General features: G+C 36.5%; 1 protein-coding gene across 1 annotated transcript in view; it reads left to right on the top strand.

The window, feature by feature from the left end:
• The window catches only part of KDM5A (lysine demethylase 5A), a 95994-nt gene that overhangs the window by 17500 nt on the left and 52959 nt on the right, over nucleotides 1-25535 (top strand). The window contains exons 6-14 of the mRNA XM_045874081.3: nucleotides 3418-3523; nucleotides 4692-4783; nucleotides 5384-5542; nucleotides 7176-7295; nucleotides 7991-8149; nucleotides 15847-16028; nucleotides 17500-17662; nucleotides 19317-19436; nucleotides 22982-23176. Coding sequence (XP_045730037.1) covers nucleotides 3418-3523; nucleotides 4692-4783; nucleotides 5384-5542; nucleotides 7176-7295; nucleotides 7991-8149; nucleotides 15847-16028; nucleotides 17500-17662; nucleotides 19317-19436; nucleotides 22982-23176 — 1296 coding nt within the window. The remainder of the gene's footprint in view (nucleotides 1-3417; nucleotides 3524-4691; nucleotides 4784-5383; nucleotides 5543-7175; nucleotides 7296-7990; nucleotides 8150-15846; nucleotides 16029-17499; nucleotides 17663-19316; nucleotides 19437-22981; nucleotides 23177-25535) is intronic.

Raw genomic sequence — 25535 nt, 5'->3', positions numbered from 1 at the left:
TCTCTGGTCAAATATACATTTAATACAGTTGTTGACTCCTCTCCTTGAAATTCAGTTAACTTAATTTTTCTTTGGCTTCCGTGATGCCTCTCTCGGTTATCCTCTTCACTCTCTGACCTCTCCTCAGTCATCTTTGTTCTCTCTTACCATTGCCCTTTACGTGGTATTTTAAGTCTTTTCCTGTCTTTGTTCTCCCTAGCTATCTTACCTACCCTATGATTTCGATTACTACCTGTACACTCAGGACTCCTAAATATGTCTTGACACCCATGTTTCTTTTCTGTTTACCAGGGATGTGTGTGTGCATATGTTATATGTATATCCCTGAATGCATATTGGTGGCCACAACAGGTATGCTGAATTCAGCGTATCTCAAACATTATCACCTTCTCTAAATCTGTTTTTCCTTTGTTATTTTTTAGCTTAGTGTCCATGACAAGCACAGCCATCCAATAGTATCTTAAACAAGAAACAGAAGTTATGAAAGTTATCCTACTCCCCTTTCTTCTATCACATCACTTGCCTTACTCCTCTATGATTGTTTTTATTCTTTTTTTTTTTTTAAGAATAGATAAATAATATTTATTTTAGAGAAAGAGAGAGAGAATGAAAGCACATGCAAGTGGGGGAAGGGGCAGAGAGAGAGGAAATCTCAAGCAGACTCTCTGTTGAGCACAGAGCCTGATGCAGGTCTGTATCTCACAACCCTGAGATCATGACCTGAGCCAAGGTCAAGAGTCAGATACTTAACCGACTGATCCACCCAGGCACCCCTGTGATGATTGTTTTTTCATCCGTGACCTCACTTGTGAGCTTTTTGAAAGTTGGATTCATAGTTTGTCTGTATGAAGGGTTATTAGACCCTTAACACATTTATACATTAGAGTGAAGCCCATAATGCCAGTGTATCTCATTATTGGTGACACTAAGTTTGAGCCAGGTTTCTCCATTATACTTATTCTCTTGGTAATAAAAGTAATCAGGGTAAACTATAAGATAGGGTAAATAACCTGTCTTCCAGTTAAGTTTTACCCAGTAGTTTTCACATTCATTGATGATCTTACCTGAGTTAGTTGTTATGTTGGTGGTTGCAGGCTGGGTGATTTTCTAGCTCTGTCATTTTTTACATTTGTTAACATTTTTCTTTAAAGGAGAACTCTTCTCCCACACTTTCTTGAGGTATTTTTTTCATACAGTAAAATGTTTTATATCTTAAGTGTACAGTTTGGTGAATTTTGATGAATGTGTGTACCAGTGGGACCATGACTGATCCCTGCTCCTTTTTAGTATCACTATAGATCATGATTTTTTAAAAATACAATGTCTTGTAATTTATTACAATCTCTTACTCCTTTTTGATAATCCTGTTGTTCCAAATTTGGCTAATGGGAACCCCTTCAAGCTGGTTCATGATACTCTTTTGACATGTCTCCATCCTTTTTGAGCACTTATTTAGCACAAAAAGGCTCATTGTCTTCTTGCCTTGCTTTAGACCTGGAATCAGCCATTTCTCCACAGAATTCTGGTTCATTTTAGTGTGAAATGATATTTAGAAACTGAGATCTGAGCACAAGGTGTGCTTGTTCCTCCTGGGATGCCATTGCTTTTGGTAGGCCCTTTTAGTGGTTAGGGCTGGGAAATAAAATTTAAAACATTATGAGTTTATATTTTCAGAAATGGACTGATAATTCCAGTTCTAATCTAGCATTACAGAGTTCTTTTGGTTTATGTTGTAGCTCTTTTCCTAGCTTTTTGAGTTGGAAACTTAATTTATTTCCATTCTTCTGTTTTGACTGAGATGTTAAGACTATAAAACTTCCTGTGATCACTACTTTAATTTATTCTGAAGATTCTGATGTATAGTCTTTTTTTGTTATCATTTTTAATAGGAAGTTAAAGATTTCTAACAGGTCTTTTTATTTTTTATTTTGTTACTTCTAGTTTTTATTCTATTAAGATCAAATAATGTTTTATTATTTGTACTTTTTGGAACTTTGTCGTCTGTCTGAAACGGTTATTGTGAGGATTAATTGATTAAAATACTTCTATATGGTACATAGTATCTACTTAGTGTATGTTAGGTTTTCTTTTTTTTTTTTTAAGATTTATTTATTTGAGAGAGAGTACATGAGAGGGGGGAGGGTCAGAGGGAGAAGCAGGCTCTTCGCTGAGCAGGGAGCCTGATGCGGGACTCGATCCCGGGACTGCGGGATCATGACCTGAGCCGAAGGCAGTTGCTTAACCAACTGAGCCACCCAGGCGCCCCTATGTTAGGTTTTCTTATTATGTACTGTGCATTAATAGTGATGAAGAATGTATAGTGTCGTGTTTATCACTGGACTGACTGTAGAGGTTGATTAGTATAATTAAATCAATCTACTAAAGTTTAAATATATATATTAAAATGCCATTTTGGTTGGTTTGGTTCTTATATGATCATAGACTTATAAAGTCTGTATTTTATCCTGATTTATTTTTATTCTTATTGACTGTATTTTTAATAAGTTTTAGTTATTTACTTAGTGTACATTCAGTGTGTATGGTCCATCTGAATTCATGGTGTAACATTTGCATCTATCAGGATGCTCTCATCTTCAAGTACTTGAGTGCCAAATGACATCAGCTTAAACATTAACAACACAATTTTCACATAAGGACACAGTTTTCACATAAGATTTCCAGAAATAGGTAGTTCTAGGACTGATGCAGCAACTGCACATTGCCATGAAGGGCCAGGCTCTTTCCATCTTTCTACCTTGCTTTCTTCAGTGTGTGGGTAGTATATCTCTTCCTAATTACAATGTGGTTGTTAAGAGTCCAGCGCAATGCTTTCACCAGGCTGAATCTCCTAACAGTAGGGAAGGAAGTTGGGGTAAAAGGCTTATTACTCTTTATAAGAAGCTTTCTCTTTTATTAGAAGATGAAAATCTTTCCCGAGGCTTCTAGTAGATGTTCTCTATGTCTCGTTGGTCTAGACCAGGATAACATTTCCTCTCCTAGTTAGGTCATCACTAACAAAGGGAAATGGCATGGTTGGCTTAGGATAATCATTATTCATCTAATAGGATGGGCATATTGCCTTCTGATCAAAGATGGGTGTCCATTAGCAAAGTAGAAGTGAGGATTTCTATTATTACCAGTATTATACTGGTTATAACCAGTGGCATTTGTCTCTGGACAGAACCTAATTGACAGCTGTGGTTTTAATAAAGAGATTTTCTTTTGTGGAAAGGAAACTGGGTGTTGCATAGTGCTTGGATGACTATTCAGCTGTTGTAATGAGGCAGTGAGTGGATTTAGAGAGAAGAAATATATTTTTTTCTTCATATTGGAGAGGATCTTGAAACTTTCCTTGCGTAAGAAAATAAATGTATGAATCAGAATGATTAATGTGAGTTTTGTTTATTATTTTTTTAGTCAGAATCTGGAGAAGTGAACAGAAACACGGAACTGAAGAAACTTCGAATTTTTGGGGCTGGGCCTAAGGTCGTGGGCCTAGCAATGGGAGAAAAAGATAAAGAAGGTAAAATATCTTATTCGGTCATGAAAAGAAATAAGGTATAGCCATATGGTTCTAATAAGATTCAAATATTTGAATTGCATTTTGCCTTGGGATTTTCTTATGAGTGTAAACATTGGAACGTGGTTCCTAGACGGATCACCTTTTATGGCATATAATCTTAAATTTAAGACTTGAGGAACCGTATTTTATTGAATTTTTGTAATATTTGGAAGAGAGAAATTTTCCCTTTCCATGTCTAATATGTTACGCAGAAATTTATAGTTTCTAAAGGCTAGTTTAGGAGAGAATGGTGAAATGAATGGTTCTTACCTGGTGATCCATAGCTTATAACTTTTAAATTCAAAGACAGGATTCTCTGACCTTTAGTAACAAAATGTACTGTGGAGAGCTTATGACTAAAATTCTAATTCTGATTTTGTTATTTTTCCATAATTGCCTTGATATGACACTTCATTTAAATAAACTGTGTTTGAAGAAAGCCTTGTACTCTCAGCTTAGTAGGTTTGAAACTTTCTGAGTAAAATTGCTAATGCAAAGATCAAGTTTCACTATTCTCTCTATGTACATGTCAGTTTTAAAACTCTACAAAGATTGTGTTGGATTTGTTTTTAATGTATATGAATTTAATGCAATGCTGTAATCACAAGTCGTATTATTACCCTTTTCATGATATGAGAAATTAAGTCACAATTCAGATTGTGGACGAGAACTCTGGAGGGTCAGATGATATTGTCCCATCACTCTAAAAACATTCAGTGTGATAGGACCTACTAAATGCATCATGATGTTTATTATCACCCTTCTAAGAATTAAGCAGTTTATCTTTTTCATTCTTGTACTTACTGCATTGGCTGGCAGTGATCTTAAAACTCGTCTCAATTAGTCCCTGATAAGCACTACATACAGGCAGTATAGAATTAGTAGTTAAGCTCTCTGGAGCTTGATTGCCTGGATTAGATTTCCAAATCTGCCACTGACTGGCTGTGTGATTTTGGGCAAGTTATCTAACTTCTCTATACCTTAGATTCTTTATCTTCAATGGGGATAATAGCATATCTACCTCATAGTGTTTTGAGATTTAATTTAAATTATTTTAAATAGTGTCTGGTCCATAGTAAGCTCTCAACATTAGTTTTTACTATTATTATATAACTATTTTTATTTCAAGATGAGGTCTCCCGAAGACGAAAAGTTACCAACAGGTCAGACGCATTTAACATGCAAATGAGACAACGGAAAGGAACTCTCTCTGTTAACTTTGTAAGTGTTCTGAGATGTGTCAGGAGGGAAAGGATTTATTTTTAGTTTTGCACTTTTTATCTCGTTATATATTGGTATGCCGTTTAGTTAGTTCATTTGGTTAGAAGACTAGATGGTAAATCTAAAGTCCAGCTTTCATTTATGTAATGTGAACCTTGCTTTGTCTGTTTACATTGACTCTTTCCCTGAGTTATCCTCACATGTACCTTGTGAGTGAGAGAATGAATATGAATCTGTAAATTCTTGAGCTGTAATGTGGACAGTGCTCAGTATTCATTCTCTGTCAAAGAGTGTATGTAGGAAGGATGACATGGTGTATTTTATTTATATAATTGACTTTCAAGTAACCTGGATTTGTGGTCTTTCTTTATTCCGATAACTTGATATGCTTTTATTAACTTGCCTGTAGAAGCACTGAGGAAATTGAGGAAGTTTTATGAAAACTTGTCTAAATACAATCATTTAAAAAATATTCAGGATTTAAGTTATGTGTACTTTTAGTGTACATTATTTTGTTTCAATTAAGGAGTTCCTGGTAAAAATTTAATATTATTATTATAGAAAATAGACTTTTATTTTATCTTGTTTGTTCTCTAACAGGTTGATCTCTATGTTTGTATGTTTTGTGGTCGGGGAAATAATGAAGATAAGTTGCTTTTGTGTGATGGATGTGATGACAGCTATCATACATTCTGTTTAATTCCCCCACTACCTGATGTGCCCAAAGGAGACTGGAGGTGTCCTAAATGTGTTGCTGAGGTACAAGCCTGACCTTTACAGATCCTTTTTTAATAGCAGTGATGTTCACATACACACATACAGTAAACCCATTCTCAAAAGCTCTTGCTTTGTTCTTCAATGTTTAAAATCTCTGGGATTGGGGCACCTGGGTGGTTCAGCTGTTAAGCATCTGCCTTCAGCTCAGGTCATGATCCCAGTGTCCTGGAATCGAGCCCCGCATCGGGCTCCCTGCTTGGCGGGAAGCCTGCTTCTCCCTCTCCCACTCCCCCTGCTTGTGTTCCCTCTCTCGCTGTGTCTCTCTCCATCAAAAAATAAATAAAATCTTTAAAAAAAAAAATCTCTGGGATTTTCTTAAGAGCAATATTGAATGAAAATATAATAATTGTATTGCGGCAGCTTACCTTTCAAAAGTTCTTTTTTTGACTATTGGTTAGATAATTCTGTTTATTGCTGAAGATGAATGATACTTTTATTCAGAACGTTAGTATTCTTGGAAAATAATAAAAATGAAGGAAAACTGTGGGTTATTTGTCTTTTTAAAATTAAAAAAAAATGTAAAAGACGTGAAGCTCTAGAACTTGGGATTTATGCATCCAGTTTTCATGTTACCAGATAAACTGATGGTATCTATTAGCTTGTTTAATTTTTACTTGATTATACTGGATTATTCTTATTGAAAGATTACAAAGACATCCAGTTTTCATGTTACCAGATAAACTAATGGTATCTATTAGCTTGTTTAATTTTTACTTGATTATACTGGATTATTCTTATGGAAAGATTATAAAGACATTATTGTCCTGAAATACCTAATCTGTTTACTTTTTTATTTTTTTTAAATTTTCTTATTTTTTAAAGATTTTACTTATTTATTTGACAGAGACAGAGACAGTGAGAGCAGGAACACAAGCAGGGGGCATGGGCAAGGGAGAAGCAGGCTTCCCACTGAGCACGGAGCCCAGTGTGGGACTCGATCCCAGGACGCTGGGATCATGACCTGAGCCGAAGGCAGACGCTTAACGACTGAGCCACCCAGGCGCTCCTGTTTACTTATTTTAACAAAATATTGTGATAGGACATGGAAGGGAAGGACTTGGCTGGGCTGTATATAGGTGTATTCAGAGCTTTGAGTTATTCTCAAGGTGAGATGATTCAGAAGCAGTTCTGCTCTGAGAATTTGTGTTAAAATACTGGTCAGGATGATTGATGGTGTGAAACAACCATTCCTATAGCTAGATATTCTTGAAATCCAGTGGATATTCCTTTATCCATTATCTTTCCTTCATCCATGAACATTTATTTTCTCTGTAGCTAAATCCACTGAGAGAAACAGAATGATAGGCATCCCTAGGCTTGATTGCATGTCAGTAGTTCTCCTGGTGTTTGTCTTGGTGCCAGAGCTTAATGTCAACTCCAGAGTCTGAAGCTCTCTCATTACCACCTTCCTTACGGAAGGCTGTGAAAATGTAGTTGAGGTTCTAGAACATTATTTCCTGATTCTATATTGCAAGTAATTAATACTTGTTTTGCTGTCTAAGATTGATTGGATTTGCTTCACCTAGGGACATGATCAAAGAAGGTAATACCAAGAGCTTTAATATTTTGTTGGTACATTTTCAGTGAATTAATCTTGGGTATTTCTTCTTCTTAGGAATGTAATAAACCTCGAGAGGCCTTTGGATTTGAACAAGCTGTACGAGAGTATACACTTCAGAGCTTTGGAGAGATGGCAGATAATTTTAAGTCTGATTACTTCAATATGCCAGTTCATGTGAGTATCTGTCATTTAGGTCAGTTTGGGGAGGTATGAAGATTTATCTGAGTCTAAAGCTTTTGGTTTGCTTTCATCATTTTGTGGAAAACAGGGACACATGAAAAAGATGATAGAATATTAAAGATTGAGGGGCCTGGTATCTGTTTCTATATCTTTCACTCGCTAATGTGGCAGTCTGTACTCTTCTGTTGAGAAATCTGCTTTGATCTTTGAATTGTTTATTAGCCTTGCGCGAGTAATCTTTTATAGAAAAGCATGAAGTATGTGGCATTTGCTCTTTTTGTTTAGTTATTTGTAATATGAAGTTTGCTTCTTTTCCTAGGGGATCTTGGGCTTTTAAAGTCCCTATCCAAAAAATTTGCCAGACCTGTTAAAATGCAGCCTTGAATTTTTGCATTTCCTTTTTCCTCCTTGGTGTGCTTGCCAGGTCATCTATACATTTCTTAGCTGGGAAATAGCTTACACAAAAAGGCAGTGCAAGTTTATATTATGTTTTTCTAAACATCTAGTTTGTCTTTAGCTTTTCCCTAGCCTTAGTGGGAAAAGCTTAGTGGATCCTGGTCTTCTCAGCTCTGGAAATAAGATTTTTTCATTTTATCATGGGTTTGTGTTCACTTGATCTGCATATTATGTTTTAGAAGTTTATGGTTATAGTGAGTTAGTAATCTGTAATCTTTGTTTTCCCTGTATAGATGGTTCCTACAGAACTAGTAGAAAAGGAATTCTGGCGGCTGGTGAGCAGCATTGAAGAAGATGTTATTGTAGAGTATGGAGCTGATATCTCCTCAAAAGACTTTGGAAGTGGATTTCCTGTAAAGGATGGTCGGAGAAAGATGCTGCCAGAAGAAGAGGTGCAGAGCAGATAGTAGTACTTGAAACTTACTCCAAGTTGATTTAGCCTTTGCTTAGTAGAAAGCTACCTTTCTCTAATCTAATCTTAAGGGTTTACTTTCATTTAAAATATTAAATATATAGGATTTGTATGTTATAATTTTCAGTTTTAAAAACAATATATTCAAAGTATCTTTAAAAAATTTAACTTTAGGGGCGCCTGGGTGGCTCAGTCGTTAAGCGTCTGCCTTCGGCTCAGGTCATGATCCCAGGGTCCTGGGATCGAGTCCCACATCGGGCTCCCTGCTCGGCGGGAAGCCTGCTTCTCCCTCTCCCACTCCCCCCTGCTTGTGTTCCCTCTCTCGCTATCTCTCTCTCTGTCAAATAAATAAATAAAATCTTAAAAAAAAAAAAAAATTTAACTTTAGGACAACCCTTTTGGGTCACCTCCTTCTTTGGGAGCTTTGTACTATCACTCAAACTTTGCTTTTAAAAAAAATTTTAAAAAAATTTAACTTTGCATTTTAAAACCAATTTAATTAGTTTAAAACTATTATTCCAGTTAAAAGAATTTTGCCTAGCTCTTTCTGTTTGAGAATCTAGAAGGTGATTTATGAATTTTTTTAAAAAATTACATTTCGTTGATAGGTCCAAAATTAAGTTTCTTTCAGTAACTGAGCAGGTAGGTTTTCAAATATGTTTAAACTGTATACAATGAAGTCCTGTCACATTGGAGATGGCCTCTATTTACAAAGCTGAATTAAGATGATGATTCATTTTTCTCATTATTTTGGTCCTTTTTACTTTTTCTTTTCCTCTATAATTGGCAATGATTAAGGGTTTTATTTCCTATTAAAAGAGTTACACATGAGGGAGCCTGGGTGGCTCAGTTGGTTAAGCATCTGCCAGGGTCCTGGGATCAAGTCCTGCATCGGGCCTCTCTACCATGCTCGTGATCTCTCTCTCTTATGCTCTCTCTCACACTCTCTTTCTCTCAAATAAATAAATAAAATCTTAAAAAAAAAAAAAAAAAGTTACACATGGTTAAAAACAGAGAAAAGGGTTACATAGTGTGATAGGATATACAGTTAAAAGTATAGCCAGCCACTCCAGTTCTCTTAAGGTAACTGTAAGGTATATCTTTTTCCATTCTTTTAATGTGAAGTTGTTTATATCTTAGGATGTAAAGTATGTCTTTTGTAGGCAGCATATGATTGGATTTGCTTTTTTAAAATCTAGTCTGAGGGTTGCCTTTTGATTGGAGTTATTTAGTCCATTTACATTTAATATTATTGATATTGTTGATTTATGTCTGCCATTTTGTGATTTTGTATGTCTCGTATGTTTTGTTCCTCCAGCTCTCCTTTGTGGCCTTTTTTTGGTGTTAAACAGATATTTTTCGTAATACCATTTTAATTTTTCCAGATTTTTTTGTTTGGCTGTATACTTTTTAGTTACTTAGTGGTTCTAAGAATTATAATATGCATCTTTTTTTTAAATGGGTTTATTGACAGTGTACATCTCTGTGCAGCCTACTTCATGTTAATATTGACTTAATTCTGGGTGACTGTAACAACTTTGAAACAGTGTCTCTTTATTTCCTGCTGTCTTTTTTGTCTATTGTTATATATTGTATTTACATGTTGTATAATTACAACACAGCAATATAATTATTACTTTAAACCATTTTACTTTTAAAAAACATTAAAAGAAAAAATACACATATACCCTGTTACACATTTACTCACAAATTTATCATTTCTGATGCTCTTCATTTATTCCTGTGGAATCCGAGTTACCTTTTGGGTTCGTTTCTTTCACCCTGGAGGACTGCTTTTATCTGTAGTGTGGATCTCCTAAGCAATGAATTCTTTCAGTCTTTGATTATTTGGGAATGTTTTTTATTCAGCCTTCGTTTAGTCTTTCAACAGTAAATGCTGCTCAATTTTTTTTTTCCTTTTGTTGATTTCTAGTGCCTCGAAATGGTTGTTTTGGTAATTTTGTCCAGATTTATCTTTGTTTTCTATGGAGGAATTGCCCAACCTCTTCGTATTACCACTGCTGGAAATTCTTTACGACTAAAAGTCTCCCTTCTGGGGCATCTGGCATCTGGGTGGCTCATTCGGTAAAGTTAAGCGTCTGCCTTTGGTTCGGGTCATGATCTTGGGGTCCTGGGATTCAGCCTTGCGTCGGGCTCCGTGCTCAGCTCCCTCTCCCTCTGCCCTTCACCCACCCCACTGCTTGCACTCTCTCTCTCTCTCTCAAATAATTAATTAAAAAATCTTAAAAAAAAAAAAGTCTCCCTCCTACCCAAATCTCTAGTGTGACAGGGGAGGACCCTATTTTATTTTCTAGTGCATCCTTCCAGATACAGTATATCTATACAAACATTTATACATCACACATACAGAATTACATACTCTTTTTTATTTACTTGTTTTTTTTATTTTTTAAAGACTTACTTATTTAGAGAGCACACGGAGAGGGAAGGGACAGAGGGAGAGAATCTCAAGCAGACTGCCTGCTGTGCGTGGAGCCTGATGGGGGGGCTCCATCTCACAACTCTGAGATCATGACCTGAGCTGAAATCAAGAGTTGGACACTTAACTGTGGCACCCAGGTGTCCCTTACATATTCCTTTTAAACAGAAATGGAATATACTACTTACATGGTCTGTACCTGACTTACCTTTTTTGTTCTTTGTTTTTGAATCCCTTCAGGCCCTATCCAGTCCATCCTAATTCCTTATAGCATTACCTACCCAGTTTATTCACAGTACCATCTCACTGTGTATTATTCCAACCAATATCTGAGCACTTAATATGTGCGGAGTGAAATTTTGATTTTGTTTTGTTTTTATGATCAAAAGTTGTGAGTGTCTTTTGGGTTTTTTATTATTTTAGCCTTGTTAATTGACTTTTTTCTTTCTGTGAAGATGGAGTACAGGTTACGATAATCAGGTTAGGATAATATAGATTAGAGAATACGTATTGGGTTTTACTAAGGGAGAAAGAATGATTACAGTAGATGGTGAACATAAATTATATAGGGATGGTTTGTTCAGTATCACTAAATTAAATCTGGTTTGTATAAGTATAAAGAGATGCATCAATCTGAGTTTCTTTATACCCTTCCATTGCCAAATGGTAGGCAATTATTGAATTATTGGGAAGAGATTTCATTATATAGCTCTTGCCTTTTTCTGAATTTTATTTCTGTTTTGAATTTTTTTTTTTAAGATTTTATTTATTTGACAGAGAGAGACACAGTGAGAGAGGGAACACAAGCAGGGGGAGTGGCAGGGGGAAGCATGCCTCCTGCAGAGCAGGAAGCCGGACATGGGGCTTGATCCCAGGACCCTGGGATCATGACCTGAGCCGAAGGCAGATGCTTAACGACTGAGCCACCCAGGCGCCCCTCTGTTTTGAATTTTTAAGTTGTTCTTGAATGGGTATTTATATCTTCTAATCTTAGAGACAAGGTCATAGAGTTTTTAAAGATTATTTTCAGTGTCAAACCTAAGTGATTAATATTAATAATATAAATAATCCTCCATGTTTGAGTTTTGAATGAATATTCATTTACCTACTTCTGCTTTTGCTCAGTTCACGTTCTTGTAAGGATGTGGAGAAATGCTGGGTTGTAACAAACCATAGTATGCAGAGACAGGTGATACAGCCTTTTTTTCTAGACTGGGTCATGGACTTGTTCTTCATTTTCTAAGCAATAATGTTTTTCTCAGGATACTGTTTTTGTGTTGTAAGATGGAATGAGAGAATCTGTTTATTACAAAGGGATTTTAAGGACTAATTAGACAATGTGTATAAAACTTTCAGACTTTTTAGGGGTGCCTGGGTGACTCATTCAGTTGAGCAGCTAAATCTTGGTTTCAGCTTGGGTCATGATCTCTGGGTGGTGAGATCAAGTCGCGAGTTGGGCTCTGCGCCCAGTGGGGGATTCGGCTTCAGGATTCTCTCTCTTTCTGCCCCCCGCCACATACTCTCTTTCTCTCTCAAATAAATCTTTAAAAAAAAAAAAGCCTTCAGACTTTTTAATATATTTATATCAGTTCATTACTCCTCTCTGAAAGTTACTGTATTAGAATAGCAGATAACTGCTAGCTTTTCACCAGGAGTCATACATTTATGTTGAACTTCTGTATGGGTTAGCTCTTGATATCTGATAGCATATTTCTCTGGTATCGTAGTTAACTGGAAAAGTCCTTCCGAAGTTAATGTATTTGTCTTACGAATACAGTGTACTCTACCAACAGGGCTTCTGAGAAATAAAAAGAGGCATAGGACTTGAAACCTTGGGAACATTTTTTTTTCTTCTTGTCCTTTGCTCCATATTAAATCTTTGGCTAAATCCTGCTAATTCACTTTTCATTATTTTTCTATAGGATTGCCTTATTTTTCATACCCACTGCTACCATCCTTGTCTAGGTCCTATCACATCATGTTGGGATGCTTGCCATGCTCTTACATAATGACCACTTGTGGTGGGAGTCCCTAAGACCATCTCCAGGTTCAGTGATTTTTCTGGGAGGACTCATGGCTATGATTTATTATAGTGAAAGAATGCAAAGCAAAATCAGCAAAGGGAAAAGATCCATGGTCCAAGTCCAGAGAAAACCAAGTAGAAGCTTCCAAGAGTCCTCTCCCAGTGGAGGTACACAGGATGCATTAGTATCAAATGGACAATATGTACAAAGTATTGCCTACCAGGGAAGCTCATTAGAGACTTAGTGCTCAGGGTTTTTATTGGAGGCTGGTGACATAGGCATCCTCTACTTAACACATACTAAAATCCCAGACTCCCAGAAGGAAAGCAAGTGTATATAAATCACATTGTACATCCTAGGCATTGTGAATCACTCTGTATTAGTGTAGGGAACTGTTGATCATGTTAAGTTTGCATATACCAGCTGACAGAACTCTAAGCAGACTTTTTGCAATCCTAGGCCTGTTATGTTAACCATTTTCTTATTGCTTTTCTCTGTAGTCTTTTTTATATATTGCTTTATTTAAAACTTTAAGGTTGAAAGGTCTTTGGGGGTTCAGTATGCAATTCTGTATTTTTGTTTATGTTTGAAATTTTTCATAATCAAAAGTTTAAAAATACTTAAGATACTATGTTTATATTATTTCAATTTTCAAATTCTGTTTTATATTCCTTCTGAGTGTAGGATCAAATCCAAGCTTCTTAGTTTGAAATGTAAGATTAAAGGTACAAGATTCTTCTTTTCTAATCTTATTTCTTGTATTTCTGAGTGTGACTGTTCTACTCTTCACCTTCACCAGACAGAACAGTATATTTTTGGTTTCTCTGTTATTTACTGTCAAAGGTTCTCTCTTTTTTCCAAGCTGTACTGGGGTTCTTCCTTTTCTATGAAGTTTTGTTAATGATGCAAACCCATCCTGAAAAACTAAAGAAATTGCTCTTTTATCTGTATTTGGAGGTTAATATATACAGCTTTGTCTTTTTTTTTTTTTTTTAAAGATTTTATTTATTTATTTGACAGAGACAGCGAGAGAGGGAACCCAAGCAGGGGGAGTGGGAGAGGGAGAAGCAGACTCCCCGCTGAGCAGGGAGCCTGATGCGGGGCTCGATCCCAGGTCCCTGGGATCATGACCTGAGCCGCAGGCAGACGCTTAACGACTGAGCCACCCAGGCGCCCCCCGCCCTTTTTTTTTTTAAGATTTTATTTATTCATTTGAGAGAGAGAGAAAGCAGGAGACAGAGCACAGGCAGGGCAAGGGGCAGAGGGAGAGGAAGAAGTAGACCCCCAGCTGAGCAGGGGCCCAGGACCCTGAGATCATGACCTGAGCTGAAGGCAGACGCTTAACCAACTGAACCATTCAGGCCTTGTCTTGAAACTTTTTGTATGTAGGTCTTATCTCTTCAGCTGGTTCATTATGTTTTCAGACAACCAGCTGACCAACTAAAAAACATATTGAGTAGTAATTTTTGAAAGCCTTTTGGGGCACCTGGGCGGCTCAGTTGATTAAGTGTCTGACTTCGGATCAGGTCATGATCTCAGGGTCCTGGGATTGAGCCCTGAGTCAGGCTCTGTGTTCCGCTGGGAGTCTGCTTCTCCTTCTGCTCCTTCCCCTGCTCATGAGCACTCTCGCTCGCTTGCTTTCTCTCAAATAATAAAATCTTAAAATATAAAACAACTGAAAGTGTTTTTTATTTTTTATTTTTATTTTTTTTTTAAAGATTTTATGTATTTGAGAGAGAGAAAGTGAAAGAGCACAAGCCAGGGGGAGAGGCAGAGGGAGAAGGAGACACAGACTCCCCACTGAGCAGGGAGCCCGATGTGGGGCTCAGTCCCAGGACCCCAAGATCATGACCTAAGCTGAAGGCAGACGCTTAACTGACTGAGCCACCCAGGCACCCCTGAAAGCCTTATTTTTAAAAAGCCTATTGAGGGTATGAATCATACGTCTTTATTTCTTAATGGAATTCTTAACTTAAACCTGTGCTGGACTTTCCTATTCTATCCTCTGCGACTCTTAATCACACATAGAGTTTTCATTTTTTTGTGCTACATTATGGACGATACTTTCAAATCTGAGTTCTAGTTGACATATTCTCTCTTCAGCTTTGTCATTGGCTGTTAAACCCCTTACTTTGCAGGTTTTATTTTTTAAACTCTGTATTACAGAAAGTTTCAAATGTGTAAAAGTATACATAATAAGGAATTTCCCTCCTTCCCTCAGTACCTGGCATCCAGGTTCAGCAGTTACCAACCTCCTAATAGAAGGCAGTTGGATTCTTTTATCTGTTTCTGCATTCAGTCTGTTGTCAGTCTGTTGTGATGTCAAATATCCTGTATCCTCTGGAAAACTCACACTATGTTCCTGCAAGAACGAGAGTAAAAAAGGCAAATAACATCTTACAGTTATTATGAAAATAGTTTGACTTTGCAGATTCCCTGAAATAGTCTTAGGTTCCCTAGACCCCACTTTGAGAACTGCTCTTCAGAAGGATGATAAGCACTTTAAGGCTTTTCTTCATATGGCTTCAGGGGTAGGTTTTTGAAACTTGGTGTCTGGTCTTTATAACCAGTAAGAAACCTCACTGAAAACTCAGCAATAGCTTTCCTTTTTCATTCTGCCTTTCCTTCCTTTCTTTGTTTCTGGAAATTGGAAATTGTTTTTTCTTTTGAGTTCATCTATGAAACAGATGTTTTTATTATTATAATTTATCTAATATTTCTAGATGTGTTTGTAGTGAGGGTGGTAGTGGTGACTCTCTGCATCATCTTAGTCTTTGGTGTTGACATAAATGCAGGATTATGTGTCTTATTATTTTTTGTTATCATAGTATCTGACACCGTTCTATAAATACAGTGGTAAACATTTTGGGAAGTTACACTACTGAGGGTAAAATAGAAATATAATACTGACCTATTAAAATGAGTCTCACATTATTTTACTAGTAAGCTAGGGAGGGGTAGTGTAAAAATGCTTATATGCTTCAGAATAAACCAGAGGTATCTGAAATAATTAAAAGGGAAATCTGAATACCACTTAGACAGGAGATAAGATTAAATAGGTATATGAGTTATGTGTTGCAAAGAGCACAGATGGACTAGATTATTTTAAATATTATATACAATTTTTACTTGTTTTTTTAAGACTCCCTTGAAATTTCTATTGGGCACTTGTCATTTCTGATCTTGCATTTACATCTTTTTTTTTCTTGATAGGAATATGCGCTTTCTGGTTGGAATTTGAATAATATGCCTGTCCTAGAGCAGTCTGTTCTTGCACATATTAATGTAGACATCTCTGGTATGAAAGTGCCATGGCTCTATGTAGGAATGTGTTTCTCTTCTTTCTGCTGGCACATTGAAGATCACTGGAGTTATTCCATCAACTACTTACACTGGTATGTATGATCTTTGTTACGTGCTTAGGAACCTTTTAAAGGTATAATGATACTAGGTGATAAATTAGCAAGAACTGAATTTAAAAGTATTTCCTACCCAAAGTAGGATAATATATTGAGAAGTATAGAAGGTCCTAAGGGTATATACATCTCAGACATCTTCCCTTTTAAAGTATGTGCATGCAACATGCAGTGGAGCCTAGAGTTTTAGACCAAATGATACTTAATTTGGTATACATGAAAATTACTTTGATATATCTTTTGATATGCAAGGTATGATTTTAAAGGATGTATAATTTTAAAAAGTATATATAATTAAGATCTGACTAAACCTTTAGGATTGGAAATTATTAAATGATTTTTTTCTTTTTAATAACATTTTCCCTAAAAATGCCTGTTACATGCATATTCATTAAATTCTTTGGCTGAATTTTTTTATGTCTCCCCCACAGCTTTTATTTACTTGCCCAGTTCCTTGTCCATTATTATATCATCAATTAAATGATATTTTTCTCCATTTGGATGATACTACTCAAATCACACTATGTAGTACTGGAAAACTATAGTGATTTTATTTCTCTGCTTCATCACTGTGCTGTGTAATACTAGCTACATGTGGTTATTTAAATTAGTTAAGATTAAGTAAAATTAAAAATGTACTTCCCCAGTTACAGGAAACATTTCAAGTGCTTTATGGTCACTGGTGACTAGGGCCCTATGTCTTGGCCAGCACAGACATAGAACATTCTCATTGTTGCAGTAAGTTCTGTTGGAGATAGCAGTGGATTGTATTTGGATTAGGAAATTCAGCTATTTTATAAATAGCATGACTCACTAAATCCGTTTCCTAGGAGTACAACTTAGTATCATAAATGAACTCTAGTCCACTAAAGTCTAGTGCATTAATGATGCCAAGTTTTTGGTCCTTAAGATTTGTAGATAGAATTCTTCAAGGTTTCAACAATTTCTACCCTTGCCTTAGTTTTTTGGATAGTAAAATCCAACTTAATGAAGTTATGAAAAGGTATTCTACAGAGTGTTGACTTCAACTTTGAGGATTGTGGGGATAATTGGAATGTCCAGTAGACTTGGGAAACAAGGTAGTATGTCAGTATCCTTTGGAATGATGCTTATTTTTCATATAGTGTCTTTCCTTCTTGAAGAAACTATTTAGTTATCCACCTTAAAGAGTTCATGTGCTTTGAATTGCATTAATTGAATTAATTAAATTAATTGATTTAGAATTGAATTAATTCTAATAGTAGTGATAAGTATGTATTTACCTATTTATATCCTTTGCCTTACCTCCTATTATGAACAGATTTATGAGTTGGTTTGCCAAGATTCAGGGTATATAATCTGTGACCATGGAACAAGATAAAATTAATTATAGTTTAGAGGATTCGAATGAGAGACCCTGGCCTCATTGGTACCATGCTCACCTAGCTAAACAGTTACTTCTTTTTGCTAGGGGGGAGCCAAAGACATGGTATGGTGTGCCATCTCATGCTGCTGAACAACTGGAGGAGGTGATGAGGGAGCTGGCTCCTGAGTTATTTGAATCCCAGCCTGATCTCCTGCATCAGTTAGTCACCATCATGAACCCCAATGTACTGATGGAGCATGGTGTGCCTGTGAGTCTTATTGTGTCTCCTTTTAGTATTTTTATTTTAAGGTTATGTTAGCTTTTCATTAGAAACACAACATATCTTTTGTTTTATAACTGGAAGCAAAAGATTATTTCATCTTCTAGCCAAATTAGAATTTATATTCTGAAGGGAACAGCCATTTCTTTGGTAAGAAAGAGGTGTTTTAAAGTATTAATCATACTTTATGTATAGCTACCTATTAAAATAGCCTTCTGTTTTCAGTGAACCATTATATCCTGGTTTTTTTTTTTTTTTTAAAGATTTTATTTTATTTATTTGACAGAGAGAGACAGCTAGAGAGGGAACACAAGCAGGGGGAGTGGGAGAGGGAGAAGCAGGCTCCAGGCCGAGCAGAGAGCCTGATGCGGGGCTCGATCCCAGGACCCTGGGATCATGACCTGAGCCGAAGGCAGACGCTTAACGACTGAGCCACCCAGGTGCCCCATATCCTGGTTTTGACAAAAATCTTATATTCTTTATTATCTAGTGTATATAATAATACTCCGTATTATTTATTATCTGTATTATCTTTGTTTAACCAGAGTGTAAGTATTTTAAGTGATAGTTGTAGTAACTAATACTTATCCTTTGGAGATCATATTTCATTAAAGATTTCACAGCTTTCTTTTTATATGCGATAATGAAATACTATGAATACCTTTTTTACTTTTTTTTTAGAAGATTTTATTTATTTTAGAGAGAGTGAGAGCACACAAGCATGAACGGGGGGAGGGGCAGAGGTAGAGGGAGAGAGAGAATCTCAGGCAGACTCTGCGCTGAGCATGGAACCTGATGTGGGGCTGGATCTCACGATCCTGAGATCATGACCTCAGCCGAAATCAAGAGTCGGATGCTTAACTGACTGAGTCACCCAGGCACCCAGTGTTAGTTTGTCTTTAAAGATTTTATTTATTTATTTGGGAGAGAGAGAGCGTGCGTGCCCCAACGCACATGTCCACCGAGCCAGGCGGAGGGGCAGAGTGAGAAGCTGACTCCCCACTGAGCAGGGAGCCCAATGTAAGGCTCAGTCCCAGAACCCTGGGAACATGACCTGAGCTTAAAGCAGAGTGAATTCGTACTAGAATCTGGGATTTTTCTAAAGACACATAGTATTGGGGTGGCTGGGTGGCATGCACACACTCTATCTAAAATAAGTAAAGATGTAATATTATAAAAATAAGTGGGATCCAGGAAAACTGATTTTGGGGATATCTCCATATAACATATGATCTAATTAATTAATTTCCAAAAAATTATGTAAGAGTAGGAGGAAATTCCATTCTTTAATGTTACTGACAACAGGAGGATAAAAGGAATAAAAGAAAAAGTCTCTTAATTGTAAAAATTTTATCAAGTTTCAGAAACTAGTAGCCCGGTGAGAGTAACGTTTTCTCTTTGAGAATTTGTCTGCTACTTCTTGTTGTGAATTATTGTATTTTGTTATCATTGACTATTTTAAGAAGGAAAGAGTTCAGGCTGCTTCTTAAACCCTGATACTATTTTCTGGTATGTGTAGGTGAATGCTTTACTGTTTTTAATTTTAGAAAATGCTTCTGAAAGTGACTGATAAAATCTCTTCCTCTTTTTTGTTGTTTTTATTTTGTTTTGTTTTGTATCCCTGTTCCCACTTTGCATTTAGGTGTACAGGACCAATCAGTGTGCTGGCGAGTTTGTTGTGACATTTCCTCGTGCCTATCATTCTGGATTTAACCAGGGCTACAACTTTGCTGAAGCTGTGAACTTCTGTACTGCTGACTGGGTCTGTTCTATAGCAAGTGGCTGTTGTACGTCTACTAACACTCCTGGAAAATGCGTCTTAGTGGCCATATTTACTTAGCTGGCGGGGGGAGGATTCATGAATATTTCAGTAGAGACTGGAATGGCTATTGTAATTTAGAAAGTTCGGTTAGAGTTTCCATTACAGTTTTTATTTCTTTACTTCTCATCCATTCATTCTTTTCCTCATTCTGTTTGAATTTTAAATGAGCACTCGATAGTTTTTAAATCTTTCTTTTCTGAGAGACTGTCGTTCCTCTAGTCTTTGCTTTCTCTGAGCAACTTAAGGATTTTATAATGACAACTAGATCTTTTTTTTTTTTTTTTGACAACCAAATCTTTTTAAGAATTAATTTTACCCATATTTTCAAATATCTAGCTCAGATTTTTATTTTAAAATACCCCTTTATTACTTTCCTTCTTATAGACAGTTAGATGATTTTATTCTTCCTATCATTTTATGTTTTTTTGTATTTCTTTTAAGAAACTTATTTTAAAGAGTAACTATAGTATTGAGATCTCTATGGGATATACTTTTGTTTAAATGATAATGCCAGGGGTGCTTGGGTGGCTCAGTTGGTTAAGCATCTGACTCAGCTCAGGTCATGATCCCGGAGTCCTGGGATCAAGTCCTGCATTGGGCTCCCTGCTCAGCAGGGAGTCTGCTTCTCCCTCTCCCTTTACCCCTCCCCCCTGCTCACGCTCTCTCGCTTGCTCTCTCTCAAATAAATAAAATCTTTTAAAAAATAAAGTAAATGATAATGCCAGTGATTGCTATTTTGCTTTTTTGTATGAGGTAGATATCAAAAAGTAACTAGTTATGATTATGTCATGTTGGGAAAAGACTGCAAATTTATGATACATTCTTTGACTTTATTTTTCCTTTAGTGATGCTCTGTTTTTGGTCTCCTCTCAACATTTGGGGAGATATTTATTTATCTATCTATATATCTATTTATCGATTGATAGAGAGAGCACCCAGAGGGAGAGAGAATTTTATCAGGTTCCACGCTGAGCACAGAGCCTGACACGTGGCTTGATCTCATTGAAGACAGGACCCTGAGATCACAACCTGAGCAAAATCAAGAGATGCCAACCGACTGAGCCACCCAAACGCCCCAAGGGGGAGATATTTTTAGTAGTACTGGGTCTTACGTTTTCTGTAGGCACATTAATATATTAAATTTCATGATTCATGATTTCACGATTTTTGTTTCCTTGGTTAATATGAATGACATGATGAGTAACCTTATTTGATCTAGTAATTTAAAACATTATTAGGCTTAGGAAGCAGTATGAGCAAGACTGAGCTTAGGACTTTCCCTTGGGTTTGAGGTCTATTTTTTAAAATTCAACTAACATTTATTAGAATTTATGATTTACTTCCTGTCTAGATGTAGGGTAGGAAATAGAGATAATTCAGAAATGAATTAGAGATGGTTTCTGCCTATAATGTGTTCGTTATTATTGATATGTGGCCTTGGGCAGCTCTTTTAATTTCACTGAGCCTAAGTTTTTTACCTTGTATATGAAGATACTAAGATACGCTTAATAACCTCAGACAAGTGAGATGATATATGTAGAAGTCCTTGAAACTCTTTAGAAGAAGGGTGTGATAGAAATGAAGAGTTATAGCAACTTTAGATTTAGAATATAGTGATGGTACTAAGTTTTATAAGCCACAATGGATAATCAGTTCTATTTTATATGGCTTGTTTACAGATTGTAATAATTAAGATCTGCATATTTTCTTGCCATTGTTAATCTATATGAAAAATGTTTAACAAGTAAATATTTATGAATTAGGAAATGGAAGAGTATATTGTTAATAGACAAAATAATCCCTGATCATAAGTTCAGTATCATTATTTTCTTTGGAAAGATTGTTTCTTTAAAAGAGTATGTAGGGGCGCCTGGGTGGCTCAGTCAGTTAAGCATCCGACTCTTGATCTCGGCTCAGGTCATGATCCTCAGGGTCATGAGTTCAAGCTCCGCATTGGGTTCCACACTGGGCGTGGAGCCTACTTAAAAAAAAAAAAAATATGGGAATACTGCTTGATTTAGAGATAGTCTTATATTCTCAAAATGTGATTCCTGTGATTGTTTTCTGCCTTTCTCAAAATAGAGGTGAATTCTTAAAGGTTTTTAAAGGTCCATTTTCTTATTTTTTCTCTGTTATATCATAGTTTTCAAATATAAACTAAAACTCGCATTTAAATTACCCAAGTTTTTCCACTGGACAGGAGGATAGAAGTTGGGGAAAGAGAGAGAGAGAGGAGGGAGGAGGGATGGAAGAAGTGTGTGTGTATATATGTGTGTGTGTTTGTGTACAGGCAAAGTTTTATTGTACTTTGCTTTATTGTACTCCACACATACTGCATTTTTTACAGATTGAGGGCTTGTGGCCACCCTGTGTCAAGACAGCAAGTCTGTTGGCACCATTTTTCCAATAGCATTTATTCATTTCATGTCTCTGTGTCACATTTTGTGAATTCTGGCAATATTTCATATTTTTTCATTATTATTTGTTATGGTGATCTGTGATTAGTAATTATGACTTGTTGAAAGCTCTCGTGATGGTTAGCATTTTTTAGCAAGAAAGTATTTTTGAATTAAGTTGTGTACATTGTTTTTTTTAGGCATAATGCTATTGCACACTAAATAGACTAGTATAATGTAAATATAACTTTTATATGCACTGGAAAACCAAATCATTCATTTTCCTCACTTTATTGTGATACTTTATTTATGGTGGTCTGGAACTAAACCCATAGTATCTCTAAGGTATGCCTATATAGTATAACTAGTACTATAATTTGGCTTAAAGCTTGATGGGTAAAGAATTTTCAGAATTTATCTTAAAGGGTGTATCTGATTTATGAAAAGTGATCATCTAGTGACTTGTTTATTCACTTAGGGAGAATAAAGTAGTGATTTCACTTGGATTCTCTTTAGGCCAGACTGATGTTTTTAAAAGAATTTCTAGATGCTAAAATGTAAATCATCTTTTGCTTTGGTTCTTACAATAAAAGTCAGTTAATGTGAATTGCTGAAATAGTGCTTTTTTCCTCCTCTTTTCTTTTTCTTCTTTTTTTTTTTTTAACTTTTAATAACATCTCTGCTTTTTGGTCTGTGGAAACCTCCATGCTGAATATGTCCACTTAACCCTCTATTACCTAAATGTTTTTTCTTCTTTCTTTAAAGGCAGCTTATGTTAAAGTGGTCTAAAAGAGTTTGCTGCTTCATTTAAATATCAAGGAACTTGTACTTCTTGTTGTACATAATGAGTAGAAAATCAATAGCTTAGGCTAGAAGCTTAGCATCTCAAAATTATGGAAATTTTCTGTGGGAAGGCCTTTGAAATTCCTGCTGGGCCATAAAGATTTAATATTTACAGTTCCTCTTATGTTCAAATGGAGTTTGATATTCTGCCTTTTTTATAATAAAACAGGATCTGTAGGCTAAATAGTGGTTTTGTTCTGGAAGATGTTATAAGCAAGTAATTTAATTTGACAATCTTGTTTACAGTTGCCCATTGGACGTCAGTGTGTCAATCATTACCGACGGCTGAGGCGCCATTGTGTCTTTTCACATGAAGAACTCATTTTCAAGATGGCAGCAGATCCAGAATGCTTAGACGTGGGGCTGGCTGCCATGGTGTGCAAAGAATTGACTCTCATGACTGAAGAAGAGACAAGATTAAGGGAGTCTGTTGTACAAATGGTGAGTTTGTGGAGCACATTTTCTGTATTTGATACTGCTCATGGAATATACTAAAAATTGAACTTGTAGAAAGAATCCATTTTCATCTTTGATTCCTTTAGAAGTTGAATACAAAAATCAAAAAAGTTTGGAGGGGTGTGTGTGTGTGTGTTTAAAGATTTATTTATTTTAGAGAGAGAGAGTAAGTGCACAGTGGGGAGGGGCGGAGGGAGAGGGAGAGAGAATCTCAAGTACACTCTGCTGCTGAACCATGGGGCTTATCTCACAAGATCAAGTCCTGAGCCGAAATCAGGAGTTGGGCACTTAAGGAACTACGCCACCCAGGCACCCTGGAGAAGGTATATTTTCATACTTGCTATTTTGGGTTCTACAAATTGAAAAGTTTTAGGAATCTTTAGGTCACCTCTAGATTTTAAAAAATGGAATCCTGTCATGTAGAATTTCTTACATATATATTTTTTTAAGCCTTCTACATACAGTATTATTTCTTTAAATGAGAAAGTTCAGATCCTTTTCTCTGAGCTTTGAAATTGAAAAAAAGTTGTGTTTCTGTGATTCCAGCTGTCAGAGTGCATTGATCTGGTGGTTTGGTTTTATTTTTTTTCTCTTTCTAAGTAATTTAATGAGTAGGAAGTACTGAATAACCAAGTGTTGGGATTTTTTTTTTCTTTTTTTCCCCCCAGTTTGGAAGCCAGTTGGATTTCTGGTGGAGTTCTTGATAATGGTGGTGGTTGGGCAGTGGGGTGGCCATACCCTCCCCACAAGTGTTGGGATTTTGAATGCTTAGAATAAACTAAACCTTTGTCACAATCAAGATAATGAACATATCACCTTGAGATTTTTCTTATGCCCCTTTATGATCATTCCCTTTTGTCCCATTCCCCCTCTTCACTACTCCTACTCCACCCCCTTCGAGGAAAACACCAATCTGCTTTCTTTAGTGTGCCTTTTAAAAAAGTGTATTATTTAAATTGAGTCTTACAGTTTATAGTTTTTGTTTAGTTTCTTTCACTTAACATAATAGTGTTTGAGATTCATTTATGTTATTCCATGTGTTAATTGTTTATTCTTTTTATTTTTATTTTTATTTTTTAAAGATTTTATTTATTTATTTATTTTGAGAGAGAGAATGAGAGACAGAGAGCATGAGAGGGAGGAGGGTCAGAGGGAGAAGCAGACTCCCTGCTGAGCAGGGAGCCCAATGCGGGACTCGATCCCAGGACTCCAGGATCATGACCTGAGCCGAAGGCAGTCGCTTAACCAACTAAGCCACCCAGGCGCCCTGTTTATTCTTTTTAATTGCCAAGTATTATTTATTATATGGACCACAGTTTATCTCTTCATTTAAGAATGGACATACTAATTTTTTTTAACTTTTGCCTGTTACAAATTAAGCTGCTGTGAACATTTCTGAACAAATTTCTATGTTGACATATACTTTCATTTCTCTTGGATAAATACTAGGACTGGAATGGCTGGGTCATAGGACATGTGTGTGTTTAATTTCTTCTGAAAACTGCCAAACTGTATTCCAAAACAGTTTTTTTTTGTAAGATTTTATTTATTTATTTGAGAGAGAGCACATGAGAGGGGGGAGGGTCAGAGGGAGAAGCAGACTCCCTGCCGAGCAGGGAGCCCAATGCGGGACTCGATCCTGGGACTCCAGGATCATGACCTGAGCCGAAGGCAGTCGCTTAACCAACTGAGCCACCCAGGCGCCCTCCAAAACAGTTTTTTTTTTTTTTTAAAGATTTTATTTATTTATTTGAGAGAGAGAGAATGAGAGACAGAGAGCATGAGAAGGAGGAAGGTCAGAGGGAGAAGCAGGCTTCCCGCCGAGCAGGGAGCCCGATGCGGGACTCGATCCCGGGACTCCAGGATCATGACCTGAGCCAAAGGCAGTCGCTTAACCAACTGAGCCACCCAGGCGCCCCAAAACAGTTTTTATAGTTCTGTAAGGAATATGAGAGTTCCATTTGTCCTGCAATCTCACTGACATTTGGAATTTTAACTTTACTTTTTTTTTTCTTTTTAAAGATTTTATTCACTTATTGGACAGAGAGAGTGAGTGAGCAAGAGAGAGTGCACAAGCTGGGGGAGAGGCAGAGGGAAAGAAGCAGACTCCCTGCTGAGCAGGGAGCCCAGTGCAGGACTCGATCCCAGGACCCTGGGATCATGACCTGAGCCGAAGGCAGACATTTAACCAACTGAGCCACTCAGGCTTCCCCAACTTTAGATATTCTAATAGGTTTGTTGTAGTAGTTCATCATGGCTTTAATTTTAATGACTAATGATGTTGAGTACCTTCTAGGTGCTTATTTGCTGTCTATATCTTTGAGGGAAGATTCTGTTCAAATCA

This window comes from Mirounga angustirostris, unplaced genomic scaffold (genome assembly GCF_029215605.1).
Source record: "Mirounga angustirostris isolate CCGP_5_RB_7025 unplaced genomic scaffold, mMirAng1.0.hap1 SCAF_5, whole genome shotgun sequence".
Lineage (NCBI taxonomy): Eukaryota > Metazoa > Chordata > Mammalia > Carnivora > Phocidae > Mirounga > Mirounga angustirostris.
This window is presented reverse-complemented; position numbering and strand designations above follow the sequence as displayed.